Consider the following 25,145-nt stretch of genomic DNA (forward strand, 5'->3'; position numbering starts at 1 on the left):
ACATTATTACAGCAGGAAATACTGTGAAGCTTATTTGCTCAGGACATCATGTCAGCTGTGGATGAATTGGTCATCATTTCCCATTTAGTTTTTTTCTATGAAACAACATTCGGATTGGTGCATTTTTGTAAACCCCACATTATCCTTATCATACATTAAATGATGAACTCAAAGTTAATGTAATGGAGCTGTACTATTAGGAGGGATGATGAGCGGAGGAGCATGTCTTTGGGGTTGTATAGCAACGACGACAGGGTGACTGACTGCCGCTCTTGTGGGATATCGGTCTGCTGCCATGTCCCTCCTGAGTTGGCTGTAATTAACAGGCTGAGCCTCGTTTGTGCATGTGCACATGAACGGCAGCTTGTTATTTGAACATGAATGGCTCAGTGTGTGTGTGCGTGCGCGTTGCCTACAGCACACAGTTCATCTTGGAACAGCGCCTCAGCAGCTGTGTGTCCTCCGGAGCGATGTTTGTGTTGGTGTCAATACATCCTCCTGTTATCATGTTTTAGGATGTCCCTGCCTCACAGGAAGAGACGTGTGATCTCTGCATCTGTCAACACATGCGCCAACTCACCTTTGGCTTTAAGCTGCTGTCATTTTATTTCTCTGTGAGGCGGCCATTGCGAGAAAAAGTTTCAGATTGTTATTGTGTGAATCATATTTAAAAATAAAGCACAATAAGTGATTTAAAATGAATGGAGTGTCTAATAGATGCCAAAAAGAAGAAGAGAGCTGTGGTCATAGCTGAAGATAGTCTTTAATGATTTGACCTTGGTGTCTCTCCTTGCTAGGACAAAAGTTCACCTGCAAAATGAAGGAACAGCAAACAGTTTACAGAGAACACGTTCAACCCATTTGCCATCCATTAAAAATTGATTTAATCCAGCGCTACTACGTACATTATGCATCATGTGGCAGTGTACACAGAACAATGATTGGGTTACATTTCTTCACTTGTTGGGGTTTTTCACTGTGTTATTGTTCAGTCGAAGTTTGTTCTGATTCCTGCTCTATGAGGAAAGCCTACTCTTCAGGATAATAAAAGACTCTAGGATGTGTTTATCACTTTGACTCATCTACCATCATCAGAATAACATCATGAATGTCCCTCACTTCACTACAAAATACTGTGCATTGTTTATTTTCTGCTGGAGAAAATCGTGTCTCTATTAAATATTGGAATGGTGTATTGGCAGGACTTTGTTGGATAAGGAGTGAAAAAGAAACATAATCTTTACAATAGGATAAAAAAACAACAGGACCTGATTATATCTCCATCAGCAGAACAAAGTGCGAATTAATCAAAAATAATCTTTAATTTGACAGAATTTCAAATCCTTTGTATCCTTTCTAAAATGTTTTTTTCTACTGCACTTGCAACATGCTGTGCATTGCACCCAGCTACTTTAACCAGGTTCATCATTTGTCCCGTTTACTTGGCGACATCTACAATGAGGTTATATGTACAGGACAACCACTCTCACTGTTCACAACCCGGGGGCCAAAACCAACGTGTCAGTAAATTAGCTATTGCTCCCAGCTCTTTTTTCTCATCTCGCCTTCCCCCTGCTGCCTGGAGAAGGATGAGGTCCTTAACACCAGCACCTCCACATCTCTCCTGGGAGGACACTTCAGCATCTGTGATCTTTTCTTGTGTAAATGAATAGTCCACTCTGAGTGCAACATGGAACATGAGCTGGCGGTTCCCCTGCTTCTTCCTTTCTATTTGGTCGTTATTCCATTCAAACCACTCAAAGATCTCTGCTGCAGGCCATTTGAGAAGCCTCTACGGGGGACTGGCGTTCTTAATGACAGACGACAAATGAGAGGCGAAACCTGCCGTGTAATGAAGAGATGCAAACCTTAGATTCGAAAAGGCAGGTAAGGCCGTAATCAAGATAGTCGGCCATTAGCCGTGCTGACTCATTGGATGACCCTGATTGAAACGGAGACTGTAATGGCATGATAGATCCCTTCGTACCGGAAGGGTGTAGCACTGTACGAGAAGTGGCCGGAGGTGGGGGCAGTAAAGAGTCATGCTTCATCAACTCAAGTTGAAAGGAAAAAAGCTAATACTCATGCTTGATTAAGTTCCTCTTGCAGCAAACTGAATATGTTCTTTAGTAAAGTGCTCTCTGGTCAGTCCAGAGCCCTCTCCCGCAGGGTTTAGACTTCGCCCAGATTCAACCCAAAGCAGTTTGGAAATAATTAAGATGCATCAAATAATAATGATCCTCTTTGTCGGTCTGCCTGAGGGGTCACAGAGATGACTTTTAGCACTAACATCCTTTTGGGACTCAGATTATCTACCATTCAAACTACGTTGGGACAGCATGCTAGCCCGCTAACCTGCAGACTTCCTGCTCTGCTTTTTATATGACCTTTGGAAAGAAATGACTTTAAAGATCCTAAATATTTCAGAACACACTACTATAGGATGCTTCAAAGGATGCTTCAAACATGCTTTGGAGATTTTAAATATTCTAATGTCTCCTCTGTCAAAGTTAATGTGTTCAATGTTTTTTCGAGAGACAACGCAGAGGCCTGATACGGCAATGTTAAGGGAATAGTTTGACACTTTGGGGAAATATGCTTATTGACTTTCTTGCTCAGAGTTGGATGAGACAATTGATACCACTCTCCGTAAATATATGAAATGCGAATGAAGTGTGAGCAGCTGGTTAGCTTATCTTAACATAAAGACAGCAAAAAGTAAGAAAACCTCGAGGCTGTCTCCGTACAAAGGTAACAAAATCCACTTAAATGTAGAAACGACAAGTTGAGGTTTTAAGGGAGGCCTATTTCCTAGAGTTGTGTTGGCACCATAAAGGTTGCCAGGCAACCAGAGTAGACTCCAGTATGTGACTGAATTATTTACAATTTAGTTTTTTCCCCTGGATTAAATAAACAAGGTATAATGTGTTTTAGAAGTAGCTAAGTGAAGCTAAGCTAACCGGCTGCTAGCAGTAGCTTCATATTTACCATCTATCCATCTTCTCATCCAACATTCGGCTAAAATTCATAATTATATTGCCAAAAACTATTCATTTTAAATTTGCAGAGGAACCCATTCAATAAAGTTCCTTCAGCACTTTTTTCAGAGCGATTTTTCTCCACCTCTACATTTTAAATGGGGAAGATTGAAGAATCAGATTAATGCAACTCTCTAGGTTCTGCAACTATAAAAACCCTAGGTATCCTCGTAAAATGTTGAAATAAATAAAAGAAAAAAAGGCATCAATCAAACAAAAATAAACGTCATAAAATAACAAAACATGTAAATCATGTAAAATCATCCAGCCATGTGAGGAAGATTGTGTTCCATTGTCATTGTTGCACAGAACCATGCAAAGGGCAGGGTTGGCGTCTCAGTCTGACCAGTGAAGAGTGCTAGAGTGGCCGTATATGCAGCAGACCTCAAGCCATGCCATTATCTGAAGACCACAGGAAGCTCTAATTAGTGGTGGTGAGAACGGTAGACTTCTACATATTTCATAGTTGTGTGTGAGTGTTCAGCATTGAGCTAAAAGTGAACTTGTTCTCTGACAAACACACACACACATATTCTCTTTGTCAACTTCACTTTTGCTTATTCACTGAACTTTTTCATTTCTGACGGTGTCGAAGAAATAAAAATGTTCAAAACATTTAGATTTGCTGTGTAATGGAGGCAATGCTATGCATTACATTAAGACATTTTCTTTAAATTTTTGGAGAGGAATGTATCTGAAAAAGGAATGCAATGCCGTATTCAGACTGATAACATCATAAAAAAGCTCAGAAATTAGTAATTAAATAACCCTCTACTATTTATACATTCAGGCACTGAAAAATCACGTCAATATGTAACTAAAAAAGATAGTCCCTCTCATTTCCCCTCGGTAAGAACAAGGGAGTTTAAACCTTGAAGTTGGCAACTGTGTACATGTTTCCTACCCAGTAGTAATGCCATAAGCATCCCCTTTGCTCTTCTTTTGTGTGACAGTTTCTTCTTCCCCGTAAGTGCATTTTCAAACACTGACCTCAAGTCAGCGCTTTTGTAGCCTCGTCTAAAGCTTTCACCCTAACCTATGGGAAAGAATCCGTGACACGATAGTCTTTTGGAAGGGAAATCCAATGGTTTGTCTCTCCTCTTCAGACAAACAGGTAGACAGACGGATGGGTGGAGGGATGTCCTCCATGGCCTCAGAGGACCAGCAGGTGAGCCGAGGCTCCACAGACCAACTTCCCCCTCGCGGTTAAGGACTCTCCGGTGTGATAGCCAGCTCTCACCCCAGCGACCCTGAACTCAGTCATTTTTTAACTATACAAGGGCTTTTACAAAAAAGCTAACTTGAACAGCCATACAATGGCTAAAACATAAACCATATCTCTACTTTATCTCGGTTTTTCAGTCATTTACATTTTTTTTTCTCTTTTTCTTTTTTTGGGATCCATTTGTTGTCTTGATTTAAGTCTTTGTTCTTTTGGAGTAGCTCTGATCCAGTCCTGTGTGGAGAGGCTCAGTCACAGAGGAATTGGTTTTTGGATTTGATGACAGGGAAGAGAATAGGGGCCTGGATCAGATCCGGGGTCAAGATATGGATTAATTATGAGTCTAGACATGGACTCGCCAGTGGACGGCTTTGGATATGACAAAATGAGGTGGCGAGTTGGTTTGGGAAAGGTGGGTCTCGGAGGGGATTGCAGTGGGTCCGTGAAGGTTATCCACTATCAGAGGAGGTGTGTGGTGCTGTGGAGGGAGAGCGCCGCCTGCGGGCGGTGGAAGTCCAGGATCGCTCAGAGCGTTCAGAGCGCTCTGAGGCTAGTGAGGCGGGCCGAAAGCGGTGAACAAAGCCGTCCAGGAATTCCTGCTGCTGCTGGGTTATGGCTTGGGAGATGAGGCAGGGCAGCGCCTGCAGGCTGCCCGTCACCGTGTCCAGCTTGTCCTCCAATGTGGCGATGCGCTTGTCCAGCTCCTCACTGCGCTCCTGCAGCTCTGACACCAGGTCATACATCACATTCTGGGTCTAATGGAGGAGAGAAAGAAAATGTGTTTGGGGAGGTGCAAGAACAGGAGGACAAAGAAGGAAGAAGAAGAGACAATATACAAATCTGTTTTACAACTTAATATTACAAGGAAGTGCAGTATGTATACGTGGCCGGAGAATAAACACGTATATGCCATAAATTACAGTCTGAATGCAACTTGCTGAGTCTGTAAGGACACAATGACAGGAAGTAGTGTGAGACGGAGCTGGATAGTTCCAGCCACTCAGCATTGATTTTATCTTCCCCCTGTTTCACGACCAGCTTGTCCAATCTATTTATAGCCTGAGAATGTCTTTGATACATTATGTTTATGCTTTACACCACTCATTCATATAATGAAACGCTTGTCCATAATTTTCCACAACGGATGCAATATGTCCAGTGTTAATGTGTGTTATCAGCATGTGATGTGTCTATTCAAACTATTGCAAATCTATTGTTTATAAAATATTGAATAAAATGTACAGCATACATTCCATTGTTTTGTATATGAAGAATTGTATGCCCCGTGACCAGCAGCCCTTACAAACTATATTATTAAGGTTTATTTCAGACATTAGTCCTTCTCAGAAATCAAATGATTTTTGTTTTCGGTAAAAGCCAGAAATCAAAGGGGCTTAACAAAGAGACACTTCTGTCGGGTGTACATAGATGGATCTGACCATGGAGCAGTGTGAGGGCAAGTAAACACACATTAAAGGAGTTGGCCTCAAAACCTTTTAAAATACACACCGGAGTGCAAATGCCATCCACATCAAATGAGGCTCCCTTTGAAGGCCCCTCTGGTGGGTCAGCTGACGTCTCTACAGCAGCACAGAAGCTACCGAGGCTGAGCCGCATTCACCTTCTTACAGACAGATACTGTGTCAGCTCCAGTTACTTACATTCTTACACTGCCAGAAGATGTTAGTGGGAACAGGGATTCAGTCTGTCTTGGGTTTGATTTGAGTTATGAGATAAAGATCAACACACTAATAGTGAAAGTATACAGCAGAACTCCAGTTTAGCTGCTGGTTTCCATTGTTGTCTCTCGTGATTTCAGAGCTCAAAGGCTCGAGAAAATGAGACAGTTGATTTACATTGAACAGTTAGACGTTTGGAGCTCAGTTAATTAACCAAAGCAAGTAGTCATGTGATCACCCAAATATTGATTCTAGCCACTTTAAAATCACATCAGATGGGAGACTTACCTTCGCCAGGTCCACCAAGGTGTTGGCCTGATCATTGAGTTTCCTCTGCTCCATCTTCACACTGCGCAGTCTGGTGGAGGCCCGGGGAGATGGGAGCGGGAAGAGGAGGGAGGAGGAGGTGGACAAAGGAGAAGAAGAGTGGAAGAGGGAATAGGGGAATAGAGGGGTGTTTGCAGGAGTGGGGCATAGAGAGACAGGTCGTTTGGGGGTGTTGAAGGGACAGAGAAGGCCAATAGGGAAGAAAGGAGGAGGAGGAGGAACAACACATTTTTTATCAGATGTGCTCTCTCACTGAAGACATTAAAAAGGGTGTCATAAATGTGCATGCGTCATAAACATATGCTTTACATATTTCTATGTATACATATAAAGTATATATAAATGTATATGTATGCAAACAAAAGCATTCCTGTTTGGTGTCAATGCAAAACCAACTAAAACATGCACAGTTGCAGAAGCATACTACGCTCATTTTGAAAAAAAGAAAGAAAGGAAGACAGTGTTTATCATGTTTTATCAACATTTTTTTCTGTTAGAACAATATATTTCTCCATTTTATAGTGCAGTGCTTTAAGTATCACTCTTTTATTTAATTATTATTATTTGTTTGCTGCAGTCTGAATAATGAGTGATTATCTTGTTCTAACCCCCAAAAAATTGGTTTCTCGAAAAGAGGAAAGCAATTCTCAATATAGTCCAAAAATGTATTATTACTATGACAAAACATGATGCTTTTTTCCAGCAAGAATGCAATATGCTTCCATACAAGAAAACCCCTGATTATATGTTTGAAATCAAAACATTCCCATCTCTTTCCACCCAAAAGAAAGACATCAAAAAAGGAAATGATGACATGCCCTTTGTCAGTGCTACACACAGCTCAGTGGTAGGACTTCATATATAAACACACACACACTGGTCATTCAGTAAGCGTGCGGTGACTGTGAGGGACTTGTGCACAATGAAACATGAGTCTTTCGGTGTGTGTGTGTGTGTGTGTGTGTGTGTCACAGTTAAAGCTGAAGCTTGCCAGAAATAAACTGCCTAATGACACTGCTGAACATACGGCAACATAAAGATTTAAAATAACTTGTACGATGACATCGGACATGTTTTGTGGTGCCTTCAACATTGTGCCTCTTTATCTCTCATCAAATACATTTGGGCCTTCTAAGAACTGTTAACGCTGATGCAAATAATGTGTCTTTGTTAGGAGTGGCATCACACAGCCATCATTTGGATGTGTGAGAGGGAGAATTTCCCTGTTATGCAAATTATGAGACAGGATGACATTCAAGGGCATTTATTCATGTGCAAATCAGTAAATCAGAGCAGAGTGAGACGGCTCGCTTACGGCTCCATCTTGGTGGGAAGCCGTTTCAGCTCGTATGTGTCTGTTTGCTGGGCTTTGTGATTCCTTATGGCCGTTGAAGAATAGGGGCTAAAAGCTCAAAACTACTTATGAGCGTACAATTTATTCTTCAAAAAACCACAACCTGTGTTGTGTCTCGTTTTTGTGTGCCGTCATGTCACATGCCAGCTCTGGCATTTGATCTCAAATAAGGATTACAAAAAATCAAAAAAATCTATAATACACATCAAACACATAGATCTCATTAGAATTACATTATATTACATTACAGTGTGTGTGTGTGTGTGTGTGTGTGTGTGTGTGTGTGTGAGTGCTATTTCATGTCATCACAAAACCATCAGGAGTGTAGGATGAGTTCTGTTGATGCAGGTTAATATAGCCTCCAGAGCTGCTATATTAATCATGGGCAAAATTATACAGTACGTCGTAGATGATGATGAACCTCTGACCAGACCAACAACGCTCCGAGTTCATTCTGTGCATGATGTTTCTTTCTTTCACACGTTCTCTCCAGACAACCTTCCACCAGTGACACTGGTGGCAAAATGTTGATGCTTATTTTTTTTGTGTCTCATTCCATTCAAAAGGAGAGATGGGAGGGAGAGGGAAGTAAATGGAACATTGAAGTAAAGAAAAAACAACAACTCAGCATCCAGCATTTTCTTTTCTTTTGTTGTTGTTGTAACAAACGCTTTTTTCATGCATGTCAAATGCAGATATGGAGAGAGGAGGAGGAGGATGTTGAGGAAACAGTAGGAGGAGGATACATAGAAGACTTAACTTACTTCTGAGCTCTGCAGTGATAGAGCAAAACAAAGACAGAACACAGTACAGAGTTTTAACCCCACAACATTCACGAAACGAGTGAAACCATTACACTTCTCACTGTAAGCACAGGGTAAAGGGGGTCGGAGGGAGAGGGAGACGGGGAGGGGAGCAGGGAGGACCATTACGCTAGATTGCAGTGTGTGTGCTTGTGTATGTGCGTGTGTGTGTGTGAGAGTTTACATGTGTGTGAGCATAACAATCATAAGAAATGGTACTCTTGAAGTGGACATTATATCAAACTCTAGAAATATTCCCAGCCGCGTCTACATTATTAAGAAATGCAACTATTGATTCATCTAAAATATCATGTACCACAAATACCATTAAATACAATCACATGTATTAAACATCTTAAATACTATTTTTTTATATCACATATTATAGTTTGATTCCCCTCGGGGTCTGTGGGTGAACAACACACTTTTTATTGCACATCAGGTAACACAAAACCAAACCAGAGCAGGACTTACTGGTGAATGGCTTGGAGAAACTTGCGCTGGTGTGTCCGCACCTTGGCGTGATCTATCTTCTTGACCAACTTAGTGTGTTTGTAGATGAGCCATGTTTCCCTGAGTACATTGGCAGCTGTGTTCTTTACCTGTGAAGCGAGGTTGAGAAAGACGGGAGATATGAGACGTCAGCCTTAAGTTGAAACAGGAAGTCAGGACGTGCCAGGCTGCACAGCTGTGTGTCATGTAGCCTTCAGAGGCTTCTGCTCAGCCCCTTTCAGGCCAAGCCCCCATTAATACCGGTTTAATTTTCTATGAATACATGTTTATCATATTTAATGTTTATTGTGCTTTATTTCTGTAGCCATGAAATATAAGAGTTGTTTTTGTCACAAGCTAACCAACGTGACAAAGTGTAACATAAAATATAGTATAGAATGATGAGGACGGCCCAAAAGCCAAGGTCTCTCAAACTGGATCCCAGAGGATTCCCAAGATGAAAAAAAGACTATACAATTACACAGCCTGAAAAAAGGAAAATCACACATATCGTTATGCAACCTACTATTACGGGTCAGTCATTTCTACAAACCCCCAAACAATTCAGCATCCTGTTGTAAGAAAACAAAGTAACTAAATGCATTGGTATGCTGCCACTCACTCGTTTGCAGAGTTGTGTGTCCATCATGAAGTTGTGGACATGTTTCTCAGCCTTGGTCAGCTCCAGCTTCCTGGCTACAACTGCAACCACCAGTGCAGTGCAACCAGCACCCTTTTCCACGAAGACATGGCCAAACAAACACAGCGACAGTTTGTTTGTGAGCTTTCAAAATGCTACTTTACTATGTTAATTATGATAGAAAAAGAACCAGTAAATAAACGAGACTCTGCAGCATACATTCTTAAAACGTCTTTTCGAAACAGTTGACAATTAGACTTAAATAAAAAAAATACAAATGAAAAACAGACTTTTTCATATTTATCAACTCTCTAAAGATTATCTGAGTAGAATTATATATATACAGTTATCTCAAAGCTGTGGTTCTTTTTGCAGGAGGTTCAGAATGGAGCTGGCCGTGAGAGCCGAGGTTTAGTTCCTGTTGGACTGTCAGAGCGTTATGTGTTTATCTGAGTGAAGAATAAAGACACTCACCATAATCCCTGTAAGCAGACACACGCCTTTCCCACAGTACGTGTGTGGTACCATGTCCCCATAACCAATGGAGAGGAAGGTGATCGAGATGAGCCACATGGCTCCCAGGAAGTTACTGGTCACTTCCTGTTTGTCGTGATACCTGAAGTGATGAAGAAAAGCAGAAATAGGATATACACAGTGAGAAAACCGCACAGTCTCTTGAACGTGAGCATGACGTAGTGCTGTGAGAACTGAACAGCGGTGGTGGGTGGAGCAGGTGGAGGTGGTGAAGATCAGATCGAGAAAGAGGAGGAAACAAATCACGGTGCAAGGTGTTACACCTGGTTTGTAAAGCCAGTTTGGCACAGAATATACAAAAATCCATTCTGAAAAAGCAAACAAAAAACAAACTCTATAAGTTATATTCTTCTTTGGCTTTGGATAATTTCTACCTCAGATAGTTTAATGGAGGACCATGTTTAATGGGTCAGGATGCAGGCGGAAAAAAGTAAATAGTATACTTTAAAATAAAAGTGATTGAATGATTTCATCACTGAACATGTGTTTTTGTTCAGTGTCAATATGAACATATTTGGGGAGAGGAATGACATGAAGGGGCATTCAAAAGGGCAAATCACTTACTCTTTGCATAGAAATTACAACTTAAACCAACATGTTTCAAAATGATAAAAAGGGGACGTGTCACTTTAAGTGACTGGATACAGAGCACCGCAGGTCAAACTTGATTTGAATATAACAACCCAATAAATGCAATGACCAAGCATCCAAAAATGCATTTACTGCTGCAGTAAATCAAACTAACAATTAGCTTATTGTTCATGGTTTGCTGCAAATCTTCCTCCATAGAGTTTACACTGCCCCCCTCCCAACACACACAAAAAGTTGGGCAATGCAAATCATCACTTCAAACATTGCTGAAAATAGCTGACAGCTATGCTTGAATTGTCAGTCATAAAGGCCCACAGTGCGTATAAAACACAAACACACACTGTACAAAGCTGGATTGATGATGACATTCCCAACAGTCCATCACAGAGGCCTTATCCACCCACCCTCATTCAACCTAATTAATTAATTATTCCCAATGGGCTGTCTAGGAGATTAAAATCAAATATTCATTAAACGCTATGAGACAACGTCTCACCAACATCCTCCTGACAAGACAACATCAATGGAGTCTCATTTCTTTGTCTTTTGTTCAGGCTTTTCTCAGGGGGATTCTCACCGGATCAATTATGAATCGCGAAGGACTTTGAACTATCCAGTGGTGACCAAACATGTGAACTCAAAATGGCCGGAACAATCATCTTTAATCAATGCACAAGTATAGAATTTCTTAAGTTTTCCTTTCCAAGCAAAGGCAAATGCCCCCGCTCCTCCTTCTCCTCCAAGACAGTTCATTGTCATCAAATGTTCCTCAAGTTCTTAAAACTCCCACTCTCACAAATGTGTATTCATGGACAAAGTGTCGAGGATAACTTGAATTCTTTCCCTCAGAATGACAAACAAGTGTGCAGTCAGTGGGTTTCAAGCTTCTGAGATGACATGCAGAGAAGCAGTCTGTGCAATACCATACAGGAATAAAAAAAAGATGTCTGCATCCTGCATGCTTCAAACCCAGTATATTGAGAGCAGGGGAGCGATGGAAAATCTGACATCCATTTAGAGATAATACCACCTCTGAAAAATACTGCAGTATCACCAGGTGGAAGGGAACTCTACGTCTTTGTGGACAGGCTTTCTTTTGTAAACATTGGGGTAGGATGGGATGAGTAACAAAGGGAGAAGCTCATTGAATTTGACACCCCTGTCTCTTTTACCTGCATCCCAACACTTCGCCAGCTGCCCTTTGATAGCTGCCAGGGGGCTACACTTGATCAGCTGGCAAAATGTTGTTATTACAAGTGACTAGTATGTTAATTTCATTCGTCTTGTCATCAAGGCGAGCAGAGAGTGAGTCGTCTTCAAACCAGGCAAAAATGTGCTGCACCTTTTTAGATGTATCGATGTACAGAGGCCTGCTGTGGTCAATATACCTCCAGAGATATGCGTTGACAGAAATGCAGAAGGCATCTTCTGTTTGTTTTTTTGCGATAAAACCTTTTAGTAAATGCTTCCTGTTTTATTCTCCATTTTTATAATGGTGGAAATATATTTTCAACACAGATATTTCCAGAATTCTCTACTCTACAAAAAGAAAAGGGCAGAAGAAGCAATACGAGAATAGAGACAGAGGCTGAATGGGGAGCAAATCGATAGCATTTAAGGCTCTCAATATACTGAGTCAAGTTTTGGAATAGCATGGAGAAGAGCTGGCACCACTTTCAGCCTATTCCAGGACAAGAGGTATATCCCCCGCTATTAGATTCTCCCTGACAGACACTCTGCAGATAAAGCATTATCCCAAAATCAATTACTCAAAGATTTCAGAGATGATGTATAATACTAATTCTGTACATCCAAATGAGCTCTGAAACGTTGCCTCTGTGGTGGGTTAGAGGAGGGAGTACCGCACGATGCACACAACATGGGACACATCATCTCTTTGGCTCCATCTGCAACCAAACAAGTCACCAATAGGAACAGGTGACAACCACCTTTCATCTTTTAAAATTATCACCAATGTATCAACTGGTCTCGTCGACACTGGGATCATTTCCGTTTATGTGAACCAATGAATGATTCACAGCTCATGATACATAACACGTGTCCTGAGGAAAGACAGCGGCCAGAGTTGACCACACAAGAACAGAATCGTACTGATGGTTCAAATGTGAAAGAGACACACACTTCCAGTCGCTGTCATCCGTATTTGGACCTTTCAAAATATTGCCTCTTAACGCAACACCAAATGGTTTTAACTGAATCAGTCAATATTTGGTTGAAAAGTACACGTTCAGTATACAGTATATTCAATGGATATAACAAAAACACTGTATTAACAGTTCAGGAATTACAGCCATGTTTACACAATCTTCCTCATCTTCAGAGGCTCTGAAGTAATCGGACAAACTAACATATATAGTTGAGAAAATAAGGATTAATTTTTAATACTTTGAGAAAAATCCGTTGCAGTCAATGATTGCCTGAAGTCTTGCACCCATAACTATCACAATCTCTGAGTTTCCTGCTTGAGGTGCTTTGCCAGAACTTTACTGCAGCCTCCTTCAGTTGCTGCTTGTTTGTGGGTCTTTCTGCCTTCAGTTGTATCTGAAGTAAGTCAAACACATTTTCAATTGGGTTGAGGTCAGGTGACTGACTTGGCCATTGAAGAATGGTTGTTTTCACAGTATGTTTTGGGCTATTATGCAACCTCCGACCAATTAGTTTTTCAGCATTTGGCGAAATCTGAGTAGATAGTATCGCCCCCGAAACACCTCTAAACTGATCCTGCTACTTCTATCAGCCGTGACATCATCAATGAACACCAGTGACCAGTTTCATTGGCAGCCATACCAGCCACAGGCCACACCTGGCCATGAAACCGTCTGGCAAACAATTGTCCAACGACTTCCGAGCCTCTGAAAATGGGGATAACTGTTTAAAAATGGCTGTAATTCCTAAACGGTTAGTGTGTTTTGTTATATCCATGGAATTAATGCTGAAAGTCTACACGTCAACCAAATATTGACTGCTTCAGTTCAAATAATCTGCATATGCGTAAAGAGTCAACATTTTGAAAAATACAGTCCAAATACTTCTGGCCCTGACAGTACCTCTGCCAAAACACACACACACACACACACACATACACAAAATGTTGACTGAATGGTACTAAAAACACTATAATACAACATTTCGTTATTTTACAAAAGAAAAGCTTTTACATGCAACCCCAAAAGGTTTTGACTGAAAAGTATCACAGCAATTATCACAAAGGTTTCGGCGTCATTCCTAAAAGGTTATTATCATCTTGCTTTGGAGTGAATCACCTCACATAGAAGACGTGTGTGAAACCGGCCGGACACGCTACTTCAACACAAGAACAGCAGAAGAGAGCTGAATTATTACACTCCTGTGTTTTGTGTCCCTAAAATAAATATATGTTGAAAGAGACTTTTAATATCAACTAATAAATGCATAACCTGATTATATATCTATGTTTCAAACTTCCCTTGGAAGAACCACAACCTCGCCTCTGTTTCTACTTTCCTACGCCGGTCAGCTGTCACAGTGAAGCTAATGACTGCTGCCGCTATCGCCTTCGTACAATAACAGCACTTCCCCTCTCCTTGCTGCACCTTGGTTTCATGTAAACAAAAACAAATTAAAACAATGTTTCAATGAGTCTCGTTGATGTACGTTCATGTGAGTGCTGACACTACTCGTATGTGTACAGATTGTAAAGCCCTCTGAGGCAAATTTGTAATTTGTAATTCTGAGCTATACAAAATAAACAGAATTGAATAAAATTGGTGACAAATAAGGTGGGATGCTCCTCGGGGAGTGTGTTAGTTACAGATTAAACTCAAAGTGACGATGACCTAATTAAGTCAATAAGCAAAGCAAACGGCCGCCGCAGTATAAAAAAACATATAATAGATAAAAAGCCCATAAAACAATGTGTTCAAATAGGTAAGTTAGGTTGACTCATTAGAAGTTTTAAATATATTAACAATATCTGGACGTACTGCTGACGTGTTTTTTCTGGTCTTTTCATAACGTTTAAGTATAAGCACACTGTGTGGAAAGCTTTGGGAAACAATGTGTTTTTCTCATGCCCCCTTGAATCACCCGACGTTTACACACATCTGTCCTCGTTCCCTGGATCTAAATGTGTGGACACTGAACAAGCTCAGCTATATTTTATTCTGCTATCATTGAGTAACATCTTGCACTTTAGCTTCATTTGAAACATATATGCAGGGGAAAGAACATAGTATCTGCAGCCATCTCTATCTGCTGGCTTTGTGCCCGATTAAAATGTTCATTAATTTGTTTACACGCTTGACCAGTCGAGGAGTTCATGTCCCCATGAACCCTCCTCCTGTGATAGTCAAACATTGAGTGGTGTTCTCACAAGGGGTGTTTTAATCTGACTTTAGCCAAATAACATAACTATAAACCAAGAGAGACGTGCTCTGTCACAGAAACCCGACCTCTTGATTAAGAGCGACTTAATGAACCTCTGTGCATTATATTTGTAGCAGGGAATTAAATTATTCTGTTGCACCAATATGATTGCACTTTAATAATTATGAATAATGTATTGCTGCCAAGCAACTAAACTGTGAATCCAAAAGTAAAGACCTGCTTGCATTAGCTGACTTGCAGATCGTTCAGCCTCCAGGCCTACTCTGCCAGATATAATCAAGTGGGGGTGTTTGTAATTCTCATCCATTTGAAAGATGCCGGATGAAAACGTCCAAAGAGTCCTTGACACTGAAAGTAATAATGAGATTTCCTGCAAGTCAAACTATTCCAAACAAATACGACGTCAGCAGCCATAAATCCTTGAAGAGTCTTGTGGCACTACCTTTACAAACCTTCACATCTCAGCTGAGCCCTTCACAAAGGAAAGCCTTTTCTGTCCCTCCTAATCTATAATGAGGGTTATGTCTGTGGGGTTATGAAATAGTGAGCGTCCCATTACAGATGTTTCATTGAATCAGGAGGGAGACACCACTCAACAGAGACTCCCTGGAAACAAGTTCACAAAAGTTCCCATGGACTCTTAAAAAGTATTTTTCAGTATTTTGCTACTAGATATGATGTGTTCAAGGGCATTCATCATGGTCAAGGGCATCACCACATACCAAGTAGAGTGGGAAGAGTGGCCACACTTGTTGCTGAGTTACACATGTAGGTTCTTCCTATCCGATTCAGGTGCTCCACAACATTCCTGAGTTTCCATGTTTTTTAGGTTTGAAGTCTTCATGTTCAGAAGGGATTTCATTTCTAGCAGTCGTATTCTCCTTTGTGTGAGACACATGGAAACACTCAACAGAAACTCATTCTAAATCTGACAAAACACGTCTAAAAGTAGAGGTGAATGATGAATGGATTTATTCAGCTCTTTTGGGTCGGCTGATGGGGGCGAGGGGTCATTCCGTAACCACAAGGTAGCCGGTTCCATCCCCGCTCTCCCCATTAGTTGCATGTTGAAGTGTCTTCAAGCAAGACACTTGCTTCACTGCAGCCCACTGCTCCTTAAAAACTAAGGATGGGTTTAATGCAGAGTAGAATTTACCCACTGGGATGAATAGAAAGTGCATTTATTTTGTATTTTTTATTCTATATTAACTGTTTGAATAATGAGTGTAAGGTATGCGATTAGTGCTACTGCACACAGGGTCCACAGTATCAATGTATTTGAATTGTACACAATTTGTTGGCAAATAAAAATACAGTTAACCACTATTTTAATAAATACAGAACAATGTTTAAGACGGTCTTGATTTTCAATATATTCAAGCTTTTTAGGGGTACTACTCCCCTTTCTTTTTCTTACATCCCTTATTAAAGATTGTTTGTAGTTCTAACATCAAATCTATTAATAACTGATTTTAGTTGAGGTACTTCTACAAATCCAGCAGATTAACAGTGTAAATAATAACAACTTATTATTTACTTTAAGCTACTTCCACATGTCTCTGGTGATTAAAACTTCCACATTCTCAGTTTTGCAAACATGCTTTGCAGGCTCTGTATATGACTCTGTCATCGGCTGCAATCAATACTATGGCTTCAGGGTGTGCATAGTTTTTTTTTTTTTTATCAGATCAAAGGATCAAACCATAGATAATTCACCTGTCCTTGAGGTTGCAGGCATTTGCATAAATTAATCTGGCTTTGTGCAAGGAATATTCATTTTAAAGATAATCTTATGAATGATTCAGTTGAATGCAAAGGTGTATTTTACTGTAGATTAAAAAAATGCATAACAAACTGTATACATTTTATTTTGTGATCCTTGGGGGCCACAGTCTCAGCTTGCTCTTCAATGTCTGACAGATCATTTTAATCTAAACACAAACTAACAGACAGAGCATTGTTGCATTTACAGCCTGGAAACTGTTAAGTTGTAAAATCTAGCTCAATATTTGATGTGAACCTGTGGTTGGTGTGAGAAAGTTTAAGTTGCATCGGTGTGTGTTTCACTGGTTAGACATTCGGTCTGTTCTTGGCTGCCGCTGTCTGAATCCAAGCAATGACACCCTCTGGATGTCAGGCCTTGGTGTAGCTGGTAACTAGAGCCTGATAATCCAGTGCTGCGCTCTGAGGGAAAGTCAGCTAAACTTTCCGAGAGCTTGCCTCCGGGTCCTCACCCGAGAAAGCGAGGTGAGAAACAGTCATCTCACATCGCCTCGAAATAGAGCGTTTTGTTTCAGATAACAGAGTTAGATAAGGAACGGAAAAGAATTAGATAACAGATAAAGAGAAAAGGGAACGAGAGTCCGGGGAGGCAGGTCAGGCATGCATACAAGTGTGTAAACTGAGTTCTGGCCGAATTAGGCCTGCTTGTTATGGATAAGGAAAGGCAAAGGGACGAGGAAAACTGCAAAGCATGCCACGTTAGATGGGTAGAGTAGGAGATCTGCAAAGGGTCAGTCAGGAGTAAGAGAGAGGGAGAGGGAGAGAGCCTGATGGTAGTGAGGGAGAAGCCAGAAAGAGCTGAGTTAAGGAGCTTCGTTGAGGTAGGTTAGCCCTGAAGATGGGCTGGATCAAGAAGAACAGGAAGCGGTCCAGTGACCAGCATTGAATCGATCTGCTCCCAACTCCACCCCTCTGTGCCCCCTGGTTGTGAGTCTTTCATTCCCCCAATCTAGGCATTTTCCAGGTAGACTCCGTGCTCGTCAAATCCCACACCATACTGCCCTTTGATTGGCTCAGGAGCGTGGTCAATGTGGCAGTTTAACGAAGCGTTTAACGGAAGATACAAAAGCCACACACAGCACTTTGGGAAACAAGCGCCTCTTGTTTTGTCCCAACTTATTTTATTTATTTAGTTAGAATAAAAACGTGCGTGCTGTTTTGATGTTTACCAAAGGAGGGACGAAGGGGGACGAGGAAACTCATCATGGGTGTAAACTAAAACTGGAGACACCAGAGTGAATGCATTTAGGAAACCGTCAAACAATGGAAACAATGTCCTCATTTACCTGCCAAGCTCTGAACTACATAAAATTACTCATATATAGTTGGCTATTAAAATCATGCTGTGCTGGTTAGTAGGACACACCCCAGAACTAAATGACATTACCTAATTACTTGACATTTGTCCTTGTTTTGCATAATCAGACTTTCTTCTGGCTACCAGAGACAAACCGCCTTCCCCTTGAGAACAAAATCTTTGGGGCAGAAGCAACAAGAGTCTGTGCAAAACCATTATAACACTGTTCAATTCATTTTGTGAAGGGATACACACAATGGGATGGTAATGTGTGACACACAGGACAGAAAGGCTTTTGCTTCTCGACAATCTTTGGAGTCGCTGCTAAAAAGATTTTTTTTGCAATATGGATCTATAACAATTGCATAAGGACAGGGAGAGAAAAAAATGAGGAAAGACAAATTGCCCTCTGGCAGATTCATGAAGGTGACTTGAAGGAGCTGCTCCATTTTATCACAAATGTCCTCCTCCTCCTGCTCCTCCACCTCCACTTCCAACTCCTCCTCCATCCCCTACCGGCCTAACACAAAATAGTTAGCAAAGAGATTCTTGCTTCAAAGTGCTGCTCACACCGTTGGTCTCTGCTGTGCTCCTACAGCCACTAAACGCCTGTTTTCTTCACTTTCCTGCCAATTAGAGGGCCTCATCCTCCATTACCATACTGAGTTTGGAAAGGATCATTGGTAAATAGTTTTAGAGGGGCTGACCCTTCTCCACACGACCACCCCACCCTCCAACCCCACTAAGGGCAGCAGTGGCGCCAGCTCGGTGCAAAATGATAAGTTGTTGTTTTTTCCCACGGCTATAGAACGAGCAGCAAAGTGGGGAAATAGAAAGTACAACAAAACATTATACAAACACACACACACATGCACTCACACACATGTACATGCTTGCACCCAAATTTAGGAACACACAGATCCTCCCAACTGAACTCACGTGTTATTCTGAAACCATAGGACCAACGGCATGCACTGCTCATGGAAAGTGTGTCACAGAACATGTGTGTGAAAACCAAAACTCCGTTAGAGATTCTGTGCTTCTCATCGAATCATTAATTTAAATTACGATTTACAAATTGACCCCAGGACTTTGTAGGATTAGGGATTTGCAGTGCCAGATATCTGTTCTCGTAGTTCTTGTATAATTGGGGTCTTTGATAATGAGATACAAAAGACCCAATCATTTAAATAATCTCAAAGGTTAGCCAAGACTTTCATTATTCAATTTAAAGGAATAGTTCAACATTTTGTAAAATACATTTGCTTTCCTGCAGAGACTCTCAATGAGTCGATCAATACCACTCTCATGCGTGTGCTGTAGCTCAATATATAGCTAGATCAAGTAACCTTAGCTTAAAGCCTAGAAACTGCAAGCCAGGCTCTGTGCAAAGCTAACAAAATCATCTAAAACTAACTCATTGTCCCTTTTTTTATTGTTGTCTAAGTATAAAAACAATCATTTGGCATTTTAAAGTTGGCTAGGTGCCAAACTATTTCTGGGCTTGGACGAGTAACTTCTTGGAGTTTCCGCTGATTTCATGTCTTTGTGCCAAGTTGCTGGTTCCAGCTACATGTTTGCTATACAAACACAAGAGTAGTCATTCTCAGTAAGAAAGTGAAAGCAGCATTTTCCCCAAAATATCGACCTACTAGGCTGTGAATAAGAAAGATAGATAGCAAAAGCCATGAAATTCCCCAAATACAATTTCTAGTAACTTTCTACGGTTGACTGTAATGAGACATCACTAATAGTAAACAAACTAGATGTTCTGTTTTAAACATGTTCCTACACTAAGTTAAGGTGACGTTACAATTACACCTCACTGTGTTCCGGAGCAGCTGGTGTCAAAGGTCAGCTGCTCCTTGCACTGATAGTTCAACCTTTGAGGTTTTAACCCACCAACCAACAGCTGAGGGTCCGAAAAAGGAGTGTGAGCGGGGGTTAGTGACACGGGGTTGGGGGGCAGGGAGGGAGAGGAAGGGAGGGGAGGCACTAAGTAATGGCAGGTTAGGGGAGCTGCAGGAGGACACTGAGCATCCGTAGTCAGGGCCTGGATGAAAGCCTTTGATAGAGCTGATGCAGGACATGTACAGCTTCATCTTGGGTCTGACAAGAACTGCTGCTAAGGACCTTCCACTCTCCACCCATCCTACTCAAGTCCCCCTTCTACTCCAAATATGCACAGATGACTTTGAAACATCAAAGCTAGCATTAACGTCTCATTTCCTTATGCAAATGAAAATGAGAAAAAAAGCTTTGCAATTCTCCCTGCCTCTTTCATTTTCAGGGGGAATCGTTGCTGCCCCCTTGAGACGAAGCTCGATGCGCAGTTTTGGGAGGAAAACAGGGTAGGGGGATCCTGGGGGCTGCTCTGCATTACCAAAACAAACCATTCAGCAAACAAACAATTAGACTCATGAATTATGGACAAACCATTTAAAATAGCGATAAAAACAAGGAGTGGGGAGTCGTGGAGAGATTACTGAGCTAATGAACGTATGTCAGGGTGTTTTTACGCAGTAGTACATGGCTTCCTGTACACATGTACAGTTTGTATATGTAACCTATCCTGATTCCATCTCAACTCTTTGGACCAGTGCAGTTTCGTAACTGAAAACAAGGTAACAAAGGAGTGAAGAAAGAAAGGTGTCTAGTAATCCACAAGAATATGCATCAGCCATTTTGTTTTCAATCTGTCCCTAGCAACATCCATTATTCACAACCCTGTGTTTACCTCTCACAGACGCGCACAGTCCATGCAGCAATGATCCAGGAGGATATACTGAACACCAGCAGAACAGTTCCTGGACAGATGGTCATGAGGGTCTTCATGACAAAGCGTGTGTTGAAGTTGATCTTGTTGAGGGCGCCGATGCTGCGAGATGAAGCGTCCGTGAACAGCTTGCTGTGGAGTAACATGACCCTGCCGATCAGGTAGAGTCTCAGGAACATGGGGATGGAAAGGATGATGTCCACGTCAGCATCGGCCACCGATGGCGTGTAGGTAAAGGCCAGCCGTGCCGTCCAGGTGAAGACGTACTGGCCCGGGATGGGATGGATGGCACACACCAGCAGCTCCAGCACGATGAAGAATATCCGCTCATAGGTCATGGCTATCCTCCAATCGTCCGCACCATTGTCGACCATAAACAGCTGTAGAGAAGCAGACATACGCCAAGGACTGGCTTTAAAATGGTCTTCACTTTTTTTTGTTTAGTGTTGAAGAAAATGCTGAAAAAGCTGGAATTTCAAATGTTTTATTCTATTTGACCCCCCACATCTTCAAATTGTTAATTATTACCACACTGAATCAAACCCATATATTATATTTTAAATTCTAGTCAATATTTGAGGGAGACATGCTCAATTAGATTAAAATGTGAATACAATTAAGGAGACATTTTGCATTTGGTGTAATGATGTTGTCATAAAAAAAGTGATAAATAAGATTTTCATATTTCATTTAGTTCAAATGGGATAAGTCTGATGCAGCTTCATCAAGCAGAACAACAACAACAACAATAACATAAACCAAGATGCAATAAAAAAGGCTGCAAAGAAAACGGCAGATAATACCAGAGGTTTGGACAACAGATTTGTTGCAATGTGTTTTGGGGTTACATATATTTTTCAAGAAAACTTAATGATATTGTTATATGTGTAATGTCATAAAAAGAGGTGCTATGCACTAACCTTGTAATAGCTTTATAATTGTCAAACAATCTACCCTAAATGGTGGGACTGTCAATATGTTCAATCAAATTATTGCATTTGTGAACGTTCCTCTTGTGTTATGTTATAATATAACACATTATTGTCATTATTATATTCCACACACAATCTGCTGGTATACTGACTAAAATACATTATTTTGTATGTGTTAAACTCACCTGGATTTCCCGGGCATGGTACATTATTATAAGACCAAGCAATATAACAGTGGAAAGGCTGATAAGGCATTTCAGTGCAAATGAGTATGAAGATTCCTATGGTGAGAGAGAGAAAAACAGGGAAAATATATTAGAAATAACCTTGTTAATTGAACACAATTAACATATATACAAGCACATCTTAAAGGAATAACAAGATAAACTGTTACTTAAATACATTTGTATATTTAGTCTCAATAGATGGCACGAGTGGCCGATCATTTTACAACCAATGATTTCTGTCTCCATCAATGGAGCCGAGGCAGTGAACAGTTTTAACTTTTTAGCATCACACAAACAACCTGACATAGCATCACACATCTCTCTTGTTGTATTTCTTAGGGAAACTTAATTTGGCAAACTTTTAACTTTTAGGAGGTGCAATAGAAAGCACCCTAACTGCAAACATAAAAAACTGGCATGAGTTGTGCATGGCCCAGGACTCGAAGGCTCTGCAGTCGGCGATTAAAACTGCCCTGAACATCATTGGCACCCGTTTATCAGTGTTTCTCTTATGCAGTATAGTAGGACTATACATTTTATTTAGTTGCACAACCCTGTTGTACAATGGCAATAAATAAACCTTACATGTTACTGCTTAGCAGTGGTGTATAGTAACGAAGTAGTTTTTACTTACTTTTTAAGTAATTTTTTGGGTATTTTTACTTTATTTTACTACCTTTATTTTACTTTTACTTTACTTTTTTTTTACTTAATTTTTGCAATTTAAACTTGTTTTTGCCCTGAAACAGAAACAGTACTCGTTACTACAGAAAAAACTAAAAAAAGAAACATCAAAAAACATCGGGAACACACTGAACACACCACTGCTGCTTAGCAACAAGGTGAAATGAGGTAGTTGATCAAAATAAATCCAAGCAACAGCTGAGAGTAATTATTGTTACTCATAAGTTCAAATCTTGAAGTGTTGTGTTACATTAAAAACAAATGCTTCTAATGTTAAACGAAATGCATAAATATCCAAATATAAACACATGCACAGGCAAAAGTGTGCCAACAAAAGGTACATATCTCTGTTTCACACACACAAGCGGATACGCACGGGCACACACACACACACACACACACACACACACACACAAGAGGATACGCACAAACAGTACTTATTAGCTTGAATGTCTAAGTGAGAACGGATAATGGGGTTTTGCACACAAACAGCGCAGGATGTTGCTAAACAATGCAGCTGCAGGTGCAGGAGCAGCCTGATATTATCTATGGATGCTGTTACACCATCTAAACTACCAATTAATCAAAGCCTAGCACTAACAGGGGAACTTTTCACTTAATGGGAGGCGCAGAAGTGGCAAAGCTATCATTAGCAGGGGGGGGGCACCACAGTGAGTGTTGCTGATGATAAATAGGCCAGCTGGATGCCAGCGCTGCAGTGTTGTATTTTTGAGTGCATGTGTGTGTGTGTGTGTGTGTGTGTTCACAGGAACTATATATCAAGGAACCTGTACAACACAAGTCCCCCCCTCTCTATGTTAGTGAAATGCCATTTGATAAATCAATTTAACAGCCATGGGATAGAAATGTGCGCTGCATCAGGCTAATGATCACAGGGTTGTTATTATAATAACTACAACAACAAATGACGAGAACGAGTGGAAATATCGTTTAGAATCGTCAGTGTGATGACAGTGAGAGCGGTTCAATATTAGTCTGTCCTTCGCTGGTCCATATTACACAATGTATTTTTAGCTATTAACTAGATTGCTTTGCCCCTCAGGTCGACGACATGTTCTCAAGACATTGTAATGTCTGCAATTGTTTTGAGAAGTCCCTGTTGAAATAACATTAAGTAAACCAATTAATCCACCTACCAGAGGTTCGAGGATGTTTCAGTCCCAGTGCTCACTGCCTCTTAACGTGTTTCCCTCCTTCAGGGCTCAGAAAACCTTGGCTGAGCCTCAAGTGTCTGCTATGCGTTGTGAAATAAGATGTAGAAGGGGACCATCCCCAGCACATGCTACTTGTCTGATGTGGGAGGAGGAGCTGCTGTGCCACTCAGATATGGAAGGTGATTTACATTCACGCTCAGTCACAGAACAACCTATTACTTTCTTAGAAAACCCTAAACCATCATATAGTTACCACGGCAATGTTATCATACACACACACACTTACTCACACACACACACACAAACTAACAATTTAAATCCATCTCTTACGACAGGAATGTTGCAGTGGTTTGGTACACCTAATGCTGATAAGTCAAAGCATACCAAAGGCTTTTAAATGCCAAACATGTGTCAGCTGACATACAAGATTTCTGAAAGTCTCATGAATAAAACTCAAAATGTGGAAGTATAGAGACGTGCGTGTTGGAATCTTGCCATTTTAAGCACCAAGAGGACAAGAACCAGATGTCACATATTATCAGTTGCATGTACTTTTTTTCAGAATATAGTGACAGTTTGAGTAAATATGAAAAGGTTACCGACTGTAGCTTTAAAGGATGTTATACAATCAAAAGGCTCCTTTCCCTACAGTAAGAAGTTGTGATGTTCTCTGAAAAGTCACTGAAACTCTCTTATTAGCATGAGTAGCACCCACAAATGTAGTCGAGACGACATCTGTATTACAAAACAACTTGTCCCAGATGTTGTTAAACCCGATGTTGTCTTTTTTTACAGCCTGAAAATATTACCTATCACAGATATGTTTTAGGACTCTGCAAATCCATTTCAGGACAGTAAAATGAGTGAAAACCAATGGCTGCTTGGTAGGTAAATGAAAAATGTTGTGTTGTGCTTCATACAATAACCTGCAACAATGTTAAATCTGCACAGTAAAGGTGAAAAGTGAAAGGGATCAATAACATTGTTTTGGTTATGCAGCCGGCGACTTTGCGTTGGTTCATTCTTTCACTTTCATCAACATCTTTTCCAACCCGAAAGTGGTTTTTAGTGACAAACTCTGTTAAACTCACTATACAGGGGACTCCACATTGTTCCGACGGGCTCTTATTCCAAAACCCCAATAATCTGATAAATGTACCATTGGACCAAAAGTCCATTTGTTTGAGAGCCCGTGCTCCCGATAAC

The 25,145-nt window shown here is 40.8% G+C and overlaps 1 protein-coding gene across 2 annotated transcripts in view; it reads right to left on the minus strand.

The window, feature by feature from the left end:
* Positions 1-744: 744 nt before the first annotated feature.
* kcnn1a (potassium intermediate/small conductance calcium-activated channel, subfamily N, member 1a) overlaps positions 745-25,145 on the minus strand; it is a 45,379-nt gene continuing 20,978 nt past the window's right edge. For both annotated transcript variants that reach the window (XM_056420415.1, XM_056420416.1), the window contains exons 3-9: positions 22,039-22,134; positions 20,883-21,301; positions 10,030-10,171; positions 9,538-9,648; positions 8,898-9,025; positions 6,228-6,297; positions 745-5,015 (exon numbers count right to left, since the gene is read on the minus strand). In XM_056420415.1, coding sequence (XP_056276390.1) covers positions 4,710-5,015; positions 6,228-6,297; positions 8,898-9,025; positions 9,538-9,648; positions 10,030-10,171; positions 20,883-21,301; positions 22,039-22,134 — 1,272 coding nt within the window. In that variant the 3' untranslated portion in view covers positions 745-4,709. The remainder of the gene's footprint in view (positions 5,016-6,227; positions 6,298-8,897; positions 9,026-9,537; positions 9,649-10,029; positions 10,172-20,882; positions 21,302-22,038; positions 22,135-25,145) is intronic.

This window comes from Pseudoliparis swirei, chromosome 8 (assembly GCF_029220125.1).
Source record: "Pseudoliparis swirei isolate HS2019 ecotype Mariana Trench chromosome 8, NWPU_hadal_v1, whole genome shotgun sequence".
Classification (NCBI taxonomy): Eukaryota; Metazoa; Chordata; class Actinopteri; order Perciformes; family Liparidae; genus Pseudoliparis; species Pseudoliparis swirei.